Raw genomic sequence first — 16170 nt, forward strand, 5'->3', positions numbered from 1 at the left:
ACTTTATACGAATTAAAGCCTGTATTGTTACAAAGTCATTCTTATTATAGCCCTGGGCATAGGATGAATGCAGAGAAATCCCACCAAGGATTTGAAAGTAGACACTTCACACTTTAAACTTAATGATGCACACAGAAGCTGAAAGGCCAATTTTTGTGCTAAAAGAAGAGCTTTTTTTTTTTTCCTTTAGTAAATACTGGGGATTGTTTTGTGACAGATAATATAAGCAGCATGCAATTCCTCATGTACAGAATCTTTTTCTTCCTTCACAATTTTAGGATGTTTGAATTGTCATTATTTTAGCTACGTCATTTTTTTTTTGACGATTTAAGGTTAATTAAACTGTGTAAAATAAACTGAAATAAAGGAAGCAGGTATTCCCTTTACCAGGTGTGACACCCAGTTCAGGGCCACTTGGACCCAGCATGTGTTAGAGCAAGAATAGTCCTTCTTTAACTTATGCTGTTGGCAGAAAGTCCTTTACGCCACCAGAGGATCCCGTGCATTGAAGCACGCCTCCTGCTCTCCCCACTGGACATCCGCCCCCAGCCCCAGCTAAAACCCCTCCAACGCATCATCAGGGATCTACAACCCATCCTGGACAATGATCCCANCGCCCCCAGTACACCCCCTCCTTGCCATTGCACCTTAAGTGCAGTGACATTGTATATCAATATATGATTGTTATTTAGATACAGAAAATTGCCCTGATTCAAGTTCCTGAGCCTCTATTAGGTTAATAGGAATCAAGGGGGTTTACAGAAGATGCTTAGCACCTGACAGGATCAGTGCTCCTGTTTCCATACAGTATCATTTAATATCTTTCCAGACTTGCAGGAGAATTGTCTTTATTTTATTTTGTATCACCTGCCCAGATGATAAAACAAGACGTTAACTGTGATCTGAGGCTGCTCATGACATTGCACTGTTCTCCTAATCTGTGTTTTTCCTCTGCAGATTACATATCGCAAAATTTTAGGAGTCCAAATTAGCAAATGTTCTTTCTCATTTCTGTGCCTTAAATGATCCCTTTTGAATTTTTAGAAAATCCATTTAATTTAAAAAGACTATGAGGGAAACCTCTAAAATTTCTTTCTGTACTGACCACTAAACTCTTCCCTTAGATCCTTCTGCAACACTATTGACTATAAAGGATGCCGAAGAGAATACATTTGTCAGGAAGCACATAAGGCAAAATGACCTCATCACCAGAAGAGTGTGGCTTGGATTGTCTCAGAACTTCAAGGGTAAGAAGTAACTACCAACTGTGTGTGTGTGTGTATATCTTATATGGTAAATAAAAATGAATGAAAATAATATAAAAATACTTAGAATTTGAAAAGTTAACTGCCCTTGCTATGCAATTTGTTAGCATCAATTTATACAGTATAGTAACTTCTACCTTTTCCCAGTTTGTGTCAGTTCCTAATGTTTCTTGATTTGTGATTTAGAATTATTTTCTCATATATTCAGTGGGTTAAATTCAAACATTTAGCTTCTAGATTAAGACATATGAGTTAGAAAAGGTATATGGGGAGAAGTGTTTTTTGCTGGCTTTTTTAAATTATTCTGAAATATTTATTTTATGAGTTTCACAGACTCACTTTTATTTTTGTGGTTTTGGAATGAAAATTAGATAATCAACAAAGGGACATTGTACAGGAGTTTGGGGTTTTGGTGAGAACTAGTTGGCTGTGATTTAATCCAGACAAAACTGCGATAATGGTGGATTGGTGGAAGCAGGCAGAAGAGTAAGTGGAACTTATATGGGCATGCCACTACCATTTGTAAAACAGTATGAAAATTGGAGATGGTATTAGATTCTGGGCCAGTCTTAGATGCCCAGGTAGCAGCTGCGACAAAGTATTTTCCATCTGCACCTGGCAAGACAAATATAAACCTTTCTCTCCAATGCGAACCTTGTCAGAATTATCCATGCCTTTATCACCTCAAGACTAGATTACAGTAATGCGCCCTACATGGGGCTACACATGGGGACTATTTAGAAGCTGAATCTACTGCTGGAATGCTACAGTGCTCTTATTAAGCGGAGTCGCACATTGGGAGCACATTAGCCCAGTACACCATGCTCTACACTGGGTTCCAATAAGATTCTAGATGGACTTTAAGCCCGAAATGATTTGAGACCTGGTTACCTGAGATATCATCTCTCCCTGTGCCACATTTAGGATGAGCAGAGGCACTTGAGCTGGAACTCCTTCAATATAGATGAGACTGAGGTGCTGACAGGGCATTTTCTATGCAGGTTGCTCAGTAATTGAACTTACTTCACTCCCAACTCTTAGTCTGCTAGATCCCAGATTTGTTAACCAGGGCATGCTGCAAAGCCTGTCTCTGTAAGGAAGGGTGAACTGAGGTGGATATATTTATCTTTATGGGCAGTTTATGTTGTCATTTGTTATTTATGCAGTAGGCACCCAACTCACTGGATGGGCACCTACGGTTGTTTTTTAGAAATGAGATGAAATAAATAAATTGCGATTTTCACATTATGTTGCAATATTGCAAATTTTTATGGTGATTTATCAAAGCAGTATTTGTGATCTTTCCCTACAGCTAAGTCCTTGAACTGGCTTGATGGTTCAGCAGTTAAATATGCCAATTGGGCAAATGGAACTTCAAAAGTCAATGGTAAATGCAGTGTTATCCTATCCACAAATGGAACATGGTCTGAAGTTGACTGCAGTCATAGTAAAGGCAGAGTTGTTTGTAAAGCTCCTCTAGGTATGTCTTTCTTGTGTTTAATATACAATTTACTTTTTTTTTTATTGTTACACGAAAGGATTTTTATGTCAGGCAAGGTCCGCGTACAGAGCACTCAGATGAAATTTACTTCAGAAGACTGTGGCTTAAGTGGAACTTAAATGGTGCATAGGTTCATTTATCCTGTTTCTTTTTAGGCTGTTTTTGTTTTTGTAAAGCAGCTAATTTCTGCTTTAATCTTTGTATGTTCAATACCTGGTTGTCGCATTTCTATGCCTGGGATATGTCGTGTTGATGGGCACACTAGAAATGCATAGATAGATATTAATAAATAGTTAAGTATCAGAGGGGAAGCTGTGTTAGTCTGGATCTGTAAAAAGCGACAAAGAGTCCTGTGTCACCTTATAGACTAATAGACGTATTAGAGCATGAGCTTTCATGGGTGAATACTGCATCTGACGAAGTGAATATTCACCCAGGAAAGCTTATACTCCAATACGTCTGTTAGTCTGTAAGGTGTCACAGGACTCTTTGTCACTTTCAGTAAATAGTTAGAGGCCTTCATTATAAGAATGGCCATACTGAGTCAGACCAATGGTTCATCTAGCCCAGTATCTCATCTTCCGACAGTCGCCACTGCCAAATGCTTTCAAAGGGAATGAACAGAACAGGGCAACTGTCAAGTGATCCATCCTATCATCTATTCTGGCAGTCAGAGACTAGGGACAGCCAGAGCATGGGGCTGCATCCCTGACCATCTTGACTAATAGCCAATGATGGACCTACCCTCCATGAACTTATCTAATTCTTTTTTTAGCCCAGTTATAGTTTTGGCCTTCACAACATCCCCCTGGCAATGAGTTCCACAGGTTGACTGTGCATCATGTGAAGAAGAACTTCCTTTTGTTTGTTTTAAATCTGCTGCCTGTTAATTTCATTGAGTGACCCTTGGTTCTTCTATTATTTGAAGGAATAATAATTCCTTATTCACTTTCTACACACCGTTCATGATTTTATAGACCTCTATCATATTTCCCCTTAGTCATCTATTCTCCAAGCTGAACAATCCCAGTCTTTTTAATCTCTCCTCATATGGAATCTGTTTCCACACCCTTAATCACTTTTGTTGCCCTTCTCTGTATCTTTTCCAGTTCTAATATACCTTTTTTGAGATGGGGCAACCAGAACTACACACAGTATTCAAGGTGTAGGCGTACCATGGATTTATACAGTGGCATTATGATATTCACTGTTTCATTATCTGTCCCGTTCCTAACATTTTGTTAGCTTTTTTGACTGCTGCTGCACTATCCACAATGACTCCAAATTCTCTTTCTTGAATAATAACAATCAATTTAGATCCCATCATTTTGTATGTATAATGGGGATTATGTTTGGGTGGTTTTTTGTTTTGGTTTTCTGGGGAGCTGTATCCCAAATATAGATCACTGACCCTATTGTGAATCTCCATGAGGCAGACAAAATATCAAGGCAATCCAAGTAACCAGACGGATTGTAGCACAATCAGAACAGTCCAGCTTTAAACAGAAAGGGCTTCTTAACTTTAATCATAGTGGAGCTTGTGCTCAGCTATAATATTTGGCACTTATAGGAAACTAGCTTTTGAATTGATGGTGTGGAAAAATATTAGTGTGTGTGTGTCTGTAAGACTTAAAATAGAGTTCCTGAACTTCAGTAAAATGACTTTATAGTAAATGTATACATATTAGTATAAAACTTCACTGTATAACAAATATTTTTCAGTCAAAGACACTGATTAACTATTTTCATTTCTCTTTTACAGGCACTAATCATACTGGAGTGGCTATAACATTTGCTCTGTTAATTATCCTAGTCTTGGTTGCTGGATTAATTTGGTATCTCTACAAAAGGAAACGGCTTCAGTGGGGTGGCTTCTTTGCAGTACGCTACGAACGAGGGATGAATGAAGATGAGACTGATAGCATGTTTACCAAAGATGGTTACTGAGAAATTGTTCTTGCTAATTGTTTTATTACAGATTCTACTGTGTGAAGCTATGGGGAATGGACTACATGACACTTTATTAGCTCCTTCTGAAAAACAAGTAAAAGATTACTAACTAATGGCTAAATTCTGCCCTGTAATGTGTGCAATTTTAAGTCAGTGGGAGTTAACTGAATTTGGCCTTAGCTGTAAATCTTGCACAAGGTAGAAGTTCCCTGAGCCTCTATAGCTCTGTGATTCCATATTAAATCTGGGTACTGCCTCTAAAATCTTTGTCTATATTATCTTTTTTTTTCTTTTGGTAAAGTGTTTTTGGGGGGTTGCAGGTGAGGAATAGACATTTAAAAACCGCAAACCAAACAAACTAAATTAAATATCTAGCTTTTTACAGGCAATTATCAATTAAACTGTTGGTGTCAAAAGACATACATTTTGAGGTACAGTACATTCACTGTTCCTAGCATTGGGGCATCCTGCAACAATTAGCACAAAATACGGTGATAAATACCAGAGAAATGATATTTGGCAAAACCACTTTTGTAATAACTCATTAATTATCAACTGTGATATAATACAGAGGGGCTTTTAACCACTGACAGTTTCTGTTCTCACTGAGGTAGAATCTTAACATTTGGTATGCTTATTATGATCCATTGAGTGCAAGAGAGAAAAAAATATCTGAACATTGTTGTTGTTTTTTTCTCAGAGGTCACCAACAAGCCATCATCACTCTTTCCTATCATATGATTATTGTTCAGGTGCCCTTCCGAGCTAGAATCATGACATAGAGTATGCTCTTTCACTTTGGGATTCTATCAATAAGGAAATATTCCTATTAAAAAACCAGGTAACATTTAAGTCTGAGCCTATTACAGGCTCATACATGAATAGCCATGACCTCCCAAGATGGTACTGATATCAGCACAACTGGGATTAAGGGCCAAATACAAACATGAGCAAAATTCAAACCTTATGTAAACACTCTGTGACTGTCTAAAAGCAGTTCAAAGAATGGTGTATTTTTCACGGTAAGGAGACTGTCCCTTTTAAGCAAGAATTTTCAGTCTTCTTTTCATAGGCTTTTATATGTGGTGCTGCAAGTATCTCATAGCAGGCATGCTGAAAATCAGTTTCTGGGAATGAGGAGGCAATAGAAAAGGAAGACTAATCTTTAAACTAGTATTTAGATAATAACCTTTAAATCTGCCAAAATCCATCCTATGTTTTTAAAGTTGGTATAGAATTAGATCTGAATGATGACGTCCTGCACTAACACATGGGAAAGACTCACAGTTCATTTCCTAGTCTGTTGCACTCCGTTGGAGGGCTACAGGAGTGTTTCAGAGGCAGTATTCCTGGTTCTGTAATGAGGAAATCCATACAGTTGATGAACCACAGTCCTTCCAGCCAATTTAAGGAGCTTCATTGACTATTTCCTAAGCAAATGCTGCTTGTTCAAGGATAGTTGGAATGAGATATTATTTGGAGTGGGTGGTGTGTAAAGTGGGAGAAAGGGCAGCAGAGGGTGCTGTGACAGAGACTCTGGAGTAATGGGGGAAAGTTTAAACTTCAAATACAAAGTGATCTAGCACAGCTGTTCTGATCACATAATACAAAAGGATAAACACTGTATTTGGTCTGAATAGTATCCTAACTCACCTATGCTATGATTAAACATACAACTTGATAACAAATAAGGTATTTTCTCTATAATCAGTTTCAGAGGTGAGATGAAGATATGTCCTAGGTAGTGAGTGGGAGGGAATGTTTCACAACTCAAGTTGTGTGCATACGTGCTACAAATTCTTGATCTATTTACATGTGAGATAAACTTGATTTTTTTTACATGCTGTGTCAGTTCCCTTTCCTATGTACTCCAAAAAGGCTACAAGAGTGAAGGGTTTTTTAAAATATATATTACTTGATTAAACCATTATAGTAAGTCACTGTGCGAAAGTGGAATAATTGTAAGAAAAATGTTTCTTAATGCACACTGTCCTTTTTCAGATCAGACCTGTTTACTGTTTTGAAGGAATATATACTATTTAAGTAAAAAAAACATACTGTGCACAAAAGACCAAATTCATTCCTGGTGTAATTCCATTGAGTGGTATTCCATCAGTGGTATTCCATCAGGAGTATATTTGGCCAAATATGCTGAGAATACTTTTTTTTTTTTTTAAGAGAGATTTTTAAGGGTGACAGGCCAGACCTGTGAGCCTCTCTCTTTTTGTTGCTGATGAAACACTCCCCTTTGTGCTTATTTGCTCTATTCTGGATATGCAGTCTTTTTTAAAATGATACTTGGACAGTACAGTATCTTTCGAGCAAGATTCTTGTAGATAGTTTTAGCACCCATAAAAAAGAATAGGTACCAGACAAGCACGCGAAAGAAAATAGTTCTGTATTAGTTCTCTGATTGGAGAAAAAGTAAGCATGTTGTCCTTTTGATACCTGGCCATAACTAAGAAACGAGAGTAAGAAAGAAATTGGCCTTGTAGCAATTTATGCAACAAACTATTGAAATTGGCTGCAATACCTTGGAGTAAATTTTAGGTAAAATGTGAGACTATTTAACCTTGTTGCTGTGCTTCACATATTGCTTTTACAACAGTCTGGTTCTTGTGATCCTTTATTTTATTATAATTATGAAACATATTACAGTAGCACCAAGCAGAGTGGGGTCTTACATGGCAAGTGTTGTACAAACACATGAGAACACAGTTCTTGCCTCTAGTGTGTATTTAATGACAAATTTCCAACAAATGTGATTAAAAATATTATCAATAAAGCAATAGGAAGCATGGCCATGATCCAGCAAAGCACTTAAACATGCATAATTTTAAGTTAACATAAATACTTAAATGTTTTGCTGGAAGAGGTCTAAATTAGTAGATTTAGAGAAGTTTTGTACTGTATTAAATAAAGTTGTATATGGTTGTGTCCTTTTCTAACGAAAGTACAGGTCAGGGTATTTTTGTACAAATATAAATTAGATACATGTGTGTTCAGCCTTGCTAGTTTTTTGACTATTTGCACTTATGGGCTTACCTGGATGTGATTTTACAGATAGAAAGTATATTTTTAATGTTATTACCAAGATAACTAAATTATGATTTCAAGACACATGAATATACAATAAAAGGATAGTGTTTTTATAAAGTGTGTATTGTTGTGAATTATGTAAATAATTTTGTAAGGTGCACTTCCAATGTTTTTTTACAATATACCAGTAAATGGAATCTTGGGTAGCTTTTATTTCAGTGAGCACAACTCTTACCATAAATGAACAGCCCACTTTCTGGATTGAAGTGTACAGTGAGGATAATATGCAAACATGCTCTTAACTCTTGAAAGAATAAAATTTATAAAAAGTCAGCCTAATTTTTTTTGTTTGTTTCTGTGGGGAAAAATTAACAATGCTGAATGTCTGTACAACACTTAGCACAATGGTGTTTCTACAATAAAAGTAGTAACAATGTTAAGGGAGTTAGAAACTTTGATAAATTGGTGGTGTTGAATTCTTTTATGATGGAGAAAAACGTTGCTGTGGAATACAAGAAGACTCCTAATGACTACTAGGCTTCTGTTGCAAGGAGCTGGCAATAATTAAAGAGAAATGTGGCCAATTTAAGCATTTAATGCATGTTAAGGTCTGATTCACCAGTAGCACAGAGCTCCTTTCTGCCCATGTAACGAACCTCTAAAGTTGCAGTAACAGCCCCAAAGGGAATTCCCCTGAAAATAGGGGAAGTACCCATCAGGTGTAGTCATCTATCTTCCAGTCTCAAGATACTTTTGGTCTGATGTATAATGAAACACATCAGTTATAAAATTTACATACCATCTTGCCTTTTTAAGATTTACTATGAATTCTCTGCTGCCTAAAATGACCTCTTAAATGTTTCTGGGCCAAATTCTGCAGTTCATACTGATATAAATCTCCCATTGACTCTAGCAGGAGCTTTTACCTAAGGACTGCAGATTTTTTTGTTTGTTAGCAAAGAAGACAAAAGGTCCTATAATGGTGGAGCCTGATTAAATGCAGGGCAGATCTTCTTCACTGGTGCTTAATAATTGAGATGGGGTTATTTTATCTTAATGTAATATTTGTGGGTGAAGTTCACTGGGTATATTATAAATGTTAACTTACTCTAAAATGCTAAAGAACAAGCATGAGAAAATGGACTTTTTAAAAAGCCCATGTACTTCACCTCACACTGGGAGCTCAGTCATGGGCCTCAAAATATTACATGCATCTGTATTATTAGTGTCAAGTGTAATTTAACTTCCTTGGGGAGGGCTACATCTGTGTTTGTGCAGTATCATGTAATAAAAGGTGAGACAGGAGTGTGTGTAAAAGATTGATCTTTGTTACCCTGCTTCAGTCACATGACATGGATCAAGGCTACCAGAGTTTCTAGATCTGTGTCACCTGGCAGAAGTCAGTAACCTACTGACTTCAGTGGCTACTGTTATTGCTTCCCTCCCCACACCTGTGTTGCCCGTTTTTCTCGTTCTGAAAATAAAATGCAAACAATATAACCCAAAGGTAACCGCCACCACTGAATAGAGCCAATTGATAAACACAGACAGCGAGGCCAGGCTTCTCCATGGCAGTTCACAGGCAAGTTACCAGCACAATCGAATACTGGAGTTTTCAAACTTTTGTACTCAGAGCCTATTCCAAGCTATCTCCACGTGGAGACGGGCTGACAGAAGTGCTGAGGCCAGGAGTTGAGAGACCCATCTAAAAGCGAGGGGGGAAGGTGAAAGACAGCACGTCTTACACTAGTGGGGTGAGGGAAGATTTCTCCTGTTAGTGTATTTGCATTGTGCGCTGCAGTGTTTCTGGTGGCTAATATGAAGCGGTTAGTAGGCCGGGCGCGCTCGCTCCCCCATTGCTGAAGGCAGAGTTAGCCCTGGACAGCCCAGTCACCTGGGGCTGGGTGTGTTTCCACGGCCCGACTCGCCTGCACCCCCAGATGCCTGGCCCCGGTCATGCCCAGCAGATGTCGCGTGGGCCCCGCGCCGGAGCCAGCCCTGTTGGGAGCGGCGCGTTAGCCCAGCCCAGCCTGCAGGGGCTGGGCAGCCTTCGGGGGCCGCGCTCCCGGCCCCGGGCTGCCGCCGGAGTGGGTGGTGTCCGGCCGGCCAGGGCGCTGCCCCCCCCTGCGGGCGCAGCTTTCCGAGAGTGAGCCGGGGCTATGGAGCTCCCTTTCCCCGCGCTGCTCTGCCTGCTCGGCCTCCTCGCCACCGCCTCCGGAGAAGCCGGTAAGGTCCCCTCCTGCGCCTGTCGGCCCCCCGCCTCCCTCAGCGTGCGGGGCCGCTTCGAGCCCGGCCGTTGTCCCTCTCAGGGCGGGCGAGGGGGGGGGTGACACCCCCTGCGGGAGGAAGCGCAGCCCACGCTGCTGGGTTTGCGGGCTAGCTGCGGCCCCGAGCTCGAGGGGCGGCCCCCCACCCCGGTGCATTGTAACTCTAGAGAGAGGAGGAGTTCACCCTGCCGCTTGCATATTTCCCGCTGCGGGGGGTGCTGCGTTGCGCACTGCAGGCCCGTGGAGGTAGCTGCTCTGGGACACTCTTGTCCTGCCCTGAACATAGTTACTGTCTGCGCTAGGAACGTAGGCCAGGGTTTGAAACGTGGGAGCGAAAACATGTTAACTAGCCCGACCATTGCAGCAGATACTGTCTGTCGTGGTTAAAAACCTGTTCCCCGGCTGTGGTCAGCCTTTAAGGAAGTCTAGTGTTAGCCACAACCAGCAAACATCTCGAAACACAACCTATTTCCAAATCCAGACAGGGCCACAGTCCCGTTATGTTTTTAGTCTTGCTCCTCATATAAAATCAGATGAGAGGCAAATTCATTTCCTGTTCCTCATGAGAGGAGAGGAGGCTTTCTGTTGTGTGCTGAGAAGTTTCATTTTCTGGAAAGTCCATTTGGCTAATGTACAGCTATTGAGAAACAGTGGAAAGCAAACACCCCTTCAAACATGGAACATTAAAAAAAACCATAGTATAGTCTGGAGCGAGTGCCTTCTCATGCTTTCTTATCAAAACTAACGACCCAGTCCTGCAAAAATGTACAAGTATGTTCAACTCTAAGCATGTGACTAGTACCATTAATTTTATTTCAACTGGACAGTTTGAGTGAGTAAAGTTAAGCATCCGCATAAATGTTTGAAGGCTTGTGACCTAATTGTGAAATGATTAGTAGCAAAGGAAAGAACCAGTTAAACTAGGGAAAATGACACATGTGATGTGTTCCTGTCAGTTAAATGCCTAATGCCTAGGAACTATATTTTTCCCTTACCCAGGGTAGGCTTTAAATAGAGCTTTTTCTATATCTAGTTATATAGTAGGACTATGATCCTACATAATTCTGGTAAAGAAAGTGTGTGCACATTATCAACATATATATCAGCATTATGGCATAGAAAAAATCATGTTAGTTTTGCAATTTATGAAAGACTTACATTGCTGCACAGTCATAAGTTGTATGATTAAGTGGTTTTGATTTTTCAAAGAAATTAAGAGGGTTTTCTCCTTTTGAATTTTTCAACATTTCTGCACTTTTCCTAGATAATGCTATTTATTAGTCATGTGAAGTGGAAAAGTAAGTAAACTGATCAGTGTTATTCATTAATGCACTAGCACAATGCTGCCATGTTTAGGTTACAAATTGTATAGGGAAATGTTTAAATTTAAACAAAAAATATGTTTTCATTTAATTTAAAAAAATGTTTTAATTGTTATGGTAAAAGTTTCTAATTACTTGCATGCTTGTTTATACATCGTGACTCCAGTCTACGTTAGCACTTTTGTTGGTAAATCTTCTGTCAGGGCTATGAGGAAAAGCACACGTCTGACCGACATAAATTTCACTGACAGAAGCGCTTGTGTGGACAGCACTGTCAGCAGGAGAGCATCTCCCGCTGACATAGCTACCACCGCTTGTAGGGAGTGGTTTAATTATGTGGATGGGAAAGCTCTCTCCCATTGGCATAGAGCGGCTAGGCTACCCTGGAGACCTTACAGTGATGCATCTGCAGCAGTACATCTGTGCCGCTCTATGGTCTGTAGTGTAGACATAGCCGAAGTGAAATCAGGACCCCATTGCATTAGTCCCTGCTCAAACACATAGGGTTAGTCTTCACTAGAAGTGATACAGCTGCATGGCTGTAGTGCGTCTGGTGAAGACGCTCTGTGTTGACAAGAGAGAGCATAATAAAACCATGAGAGGCAGTAGCTATGATGTCAGGAGAATCTCTCCCACTGACATAATGCTGTCCACACCAGCTGTAGGTTGTGTAACTTATGTCATCACTCAGGAGAGTGGCTTATTCACACCCTCTAGTGACATAAGTTATAGTGACAAAAGTGGTAGTGTGTACAAGCCCATCATAAGAGAGAGTCTGCCCTGAAGAGCTTGCAATCTAAATAGACAAAATAATTAAAGGGGGGTGGAGAGAGAATCAAAGCATGGAGAGGTGAAGTGACTTGTCCAAAGTCACAAAGCAGGTCAATAGCAGAACTAGGAAGATAACACAAACTTCCTGAGTCCCAGCCCACTGCCTTATCCACTAGCGCACTCTGCCTCTTGGACAAAACCCTAGAGTTTGGACTAGGATACAAGTAGCACTATAGATTTGTCTACGGACTCTTCACCAGGGATCTCAAACTCAAATCACCACAAGGGCCACATGAGGATTAGTACATTGGCCCAAGGGCCACATCGCTGACACCTTTTCATACAACGATACAAAAGTATAGTAAAAAATGAAGAATATAGTATGCTATTTAAAGTCAGTGCATTAACTTTTGTAAAACTGTAATGCAAAAAGTTAATGCTAATTTTGACAGTCATTTCATTTTTTGGCCACTTAGCTGGCAATGTTTTGCATCAACCAGAGCATCAATATTAGGTTTGATATCCTCAGACAAAACCAGTCTCAGTGTTGCTTGCAAATCGTACCACGTTCCATATAAAAACCTACGCAAAGAGAATGTTAAGACTGCATAGTTAAGCACACATGCCAAAATTAGGGTTGCATACACAACTTTTTCTCTACCCCTTTGAGACTGTTATCATGTAATCTTTTAATTACAGGGTGACATACTGTTTCTCATATAATATATACCTTTTTTTCTACGCCTTTAAATTTTATAGCATCTTACAGTGGTTTTTCTACTGACTTTTATAGCATTGTCACAGTAGCCAAATATATGCTTACTAGCAAAAGACTTGCCACTTAAGTTTATGGTAAGTATGAGTGAGGGTGGACAAATGTGTATTGTGATGGGAAGTTGTGTTGATTTGTGCCTGGGTTGTGTTGTGCTGGGAGATTTTGGTTGGTTTGTGTTGGTGACAGATAAGGGGTATGTGCTGGGATGAGGAGCTATCTGTATTTGGGCTTGCTCGTTGTGTTGTTGTTTAGGTAGTTATGCTGATATGTGAGATGGCAACTAGGCACAAGGATGTGGCAGTCGGGCCAAGTAATTCCCATTCCATGTGTGCTGGCCTTCTTACTGAGGGAAAGATTGTCCCCTCCTGTAGAAAATCCCATGAGAGGAGAGTGGTACAGGGATGATAATTCCATGCAGTTCCCCTTCCTGACTTTTTTCCCACATTGTTCTGTGGGGTGGGATGGAAATTCTCTGTTTTACCTTTCCACCACAAAAGGAAAAGGGATTTGGACTCTGGAAACACAGGACCATCTGGATGTAGATTCTGTGCCTTCCCATTCCTTTCTGGACTGCAGTTTCTCTTTTTGATTGTAGATTCTGTGCCATCCTCCCCTCCAGACCCATCAATGCCCTCTCAGTCAGCGTAGTACCATTAGCCTACAACAGTGGTTCTCATCCAGGAGTACGTGTACCTCTAGGGGTACACAGAGGTCTACCCGGGGGTACATCAACTCATCTAGATGTTTGCCTAGTTTTACAACAGGCTACATAAAAACCACTAGCAAAGTCAGTATAAATTAAAATTTCATACGGACAATGACTTGTTTATACTGCTCTCTATATGTATTGTACACTGAAATTTAAGTACAATATTTATATTCCAATAGATATATTTTATAATTATATAGTAAAAATGAGGAAGTAAGCAATTTTTCAGTACTAATGTGCTGTGGCACTTTTGTATTTTTATGTAGGATTTTGTAAGCAGGTAGTTTTTAAGTGAGCTGACACTTGAGATTACACAAGACAAATCAGACTCCTGAAATGGGTACAGTAGTCTGGAAAGGTTGAGAGCCATTGGCCTACTACAGGCATGATACAAATGGTTCGTTTTGAAGTGTAGGTAGGGCCTGAGTGTTGAAGAATGTATGGTACATTTCACAATTTACAGTAAATTTGTATCGTAACTGTCATTCATTTATTGATTTTTTTTTTTTTTTTTTTGCCTTGGTATTATTTTAGTTTCTTTTCTGTCGAAAATAACTACATGTAATTGTGTATGCAAAATATAGGGCTTAAGAGTTTGTGGTGGTTCTATTTCTTTCTTTTTTAATCAAATGTACCATCTGTTCATTGCCCTGGACATATGCTACACATTTTAAAAAAACTGAAAGAGTGAAATAAATTCTGTGGCTAGTGATTGATTCTATGGCTTTATGGCTGTAAACAAACAAAAGACAAGTATTGAGATTTTTAAACTCATGTAAATCACAATCCATTTTAAGTGGCTGCATTGTTGCCATTTCTGCAGTGCTGTCTTATTTTTAATAGTATTATATGAAGTTCTCAGATTTTTATGGTTAGAAAAGTCTATTCTGTTCTTAATAAGTATGTAAAACTCTTAATAACTAAACCAGGGGTGGGCAAACTTTTTGGCCTGAGGGTTGCATTGGGTTTCATAAATTGTATGGAGGGCTGGTTAGGGGAGGGGGTCGTGGCCCGGCCCTCACCTCCTATGTGCCTCTTCCTCCCCCAGGACTATGGGTGTACCTGGGCTAAACTATTAGATTAGCTAGGTTTTGGATGTTTTTATCACTGCATGAAAACTTGTGTGTTTGAGTCACAACTACGCTAGTGGCTTAGCCCCATTGCTAGCTGTTACTATAAAACAAATTGCCAGTTTTTCAAGTGCAAATGGAATTGCCCAGGAAATCTGTGGTAGAACTGAGTAAAACCCAGACCTGCATATACCTATGCTTTAACCACCAGACCATGTGTCCTCCCTGTACAATATATAATTAACATATACTTTTTAATTTTTTTAAATGTGAGTAAAAATCACCTCAATTATAAGTTACTGCTCCATAGCCTGCAAGAAAGGATAGAATGAGGTATAGATGGTATAATGAGGTGTTTTTATTTAAAATAAAAGTATATGAAAAGTGTGTATTATAATATTAGAAACCAATATTTTCCTCTTCCTTCTGTATGTCACTTGTCATCTTAGATTTTTAATCTGATCAGGGATGGGAAAGCATATTGTTAATGTGCTTGCACATGTCCTAGCACAAGGTGGCCCTGATCCTGACTGAGGCCTCTGGGCATTACTGTAATGCACATAATTGCTACTAGAGTTAATTCAAATTGTATTAATATTATTAACTGTATAAATACCACATATGCGTAGATCATGTATTTCAAAGCAAACATGCACCTTAAAACTCTTAGCCATTAGGAAGCCTATGAAAGACTTGCCCAACTGGAAATGTAATTTTGATTTGTCATATAAACACACCTGAGCCTGGCCTACAGTAGAGAATCTAATTGACACAGTACTTAAAATGTTGGAGGCAGCTGACAGCCCTTATACATTAGGACTCTCAATTTTGCTACCACCAGTAAAATGTAACTGATTTTAGTATTAGTAGGAAGTTTTGCAAAATGTCCCAAGGCAAACTGGGAGAGAAAAACGTACTCACTTCCCCATCTAGAGTTTCTGTGGTTTAGGAGAAGAACAAGCAGTTCTATGAGGAATTCACTCCAGAGCTGCGAATCTTTCTGAGATAGTGTGATTCATCAGATGCCTCTTTTTGAGATATTGTGTATTGATCAGAGCAAAGCACAGGAACTGGTTCTATTCCTGACTGCGTAAAAGTAAAAGAAACTGTTGAGATGCTGTGCTTTTTCTTCTTAGAGTAGGAGATAGCTTGCAGCCCAAGGAGGTAGGAGGCAGCGTGTTAAGATTGCTTTAAGCCATCTTTGACCCTGTCCAATCCTAGGCTGCACCTGTCTCCTCAATACCTGTGCTGGAGGAACCCTCTCCTGGATAGAACCAGGGTTTTTAGGTCCCGGTTATACTGCTTCATCCCTTCGCTGGTGTAAGGCTCTCGCCTAGTGTATGCATTGGAAGGTATTTATAGTGAATTTAGTTGTAGTAAAGTTTCCTTTAGGGTGTTCTAACAGATTCCATTCTAAATGCACTTGTTTGCTGACCACAACTAAGCAATCAATGTAAATCAGGGCAAACCATGTTCAGTGTCTTATAAGCTAACTATGGCC

At 39.6% G+C, this 16170-nt stretch overlaps 2 protein-coding genes across 3 annotated transcripts in view; both read left to right on the plus strand.

Moving 5' to 3' along the window:
- The window catches only part of LY75 (lymphocyte antigen 75), an 83413-nt gene extending 75325 nt beyond the window's left edge, over window positions 1-8088 (plus strand). The window contains exons 33-35 of the mRNA XM_032782055.2: window positions 1125-1247; window positions 2578-2745; window positions 4529-8088. Coding sequence (XP_032637946.1) covers window positions 1125-1247; window positions 2578-2745; window positions 4529-4713 — 476 coding nt within the window. The 3' untranslated portion in view covers window positions 4714-8088. The remainder of the gene's footprint in view (window positions 1-1124; window positions 1248-2577; window positions 2746-4528) is intronic.
- A 1584-nt stretch (window positions 8089-9672) lies between these two features.
- CD302 (CD302 molecule) overlaps window positions 9673-16170 on the plus strand; it is a 35900-nt gene continuing 29402 nt past the window's right edge. Inside the window, exon 1 of one of the 2 annotated variants that reach the window (XM_032782065.2) lies at window positions 9673-9981. In XM_032782065.2, the coding sequence (XP_032637956.1) occupies window positions 9915-9981 (67 nt within the window). In that variant the 5' untranslated portion in view covers window positions 9673-9914. The remainder of the gene's footprint in view (window positions 9982-16170) is intronic. The other variant, XM_032782066.2, reaches the window with a different exon arrangement.

Source organism: Chelonoidis abingdonii, chromosome 10, assembly GCF_003597395.2.
Source record: "Chelonoidis abingdonii isolate Lonesome George chromosome 10, CheloAbing_2.0, whole genome shotgun sequence".
Taxonomy (NCBI): Eukaryota; Metazoa; Chordata; order Testudines; family Testudinidae; genus Chelonoidis; species Chelonoidis abingdonii.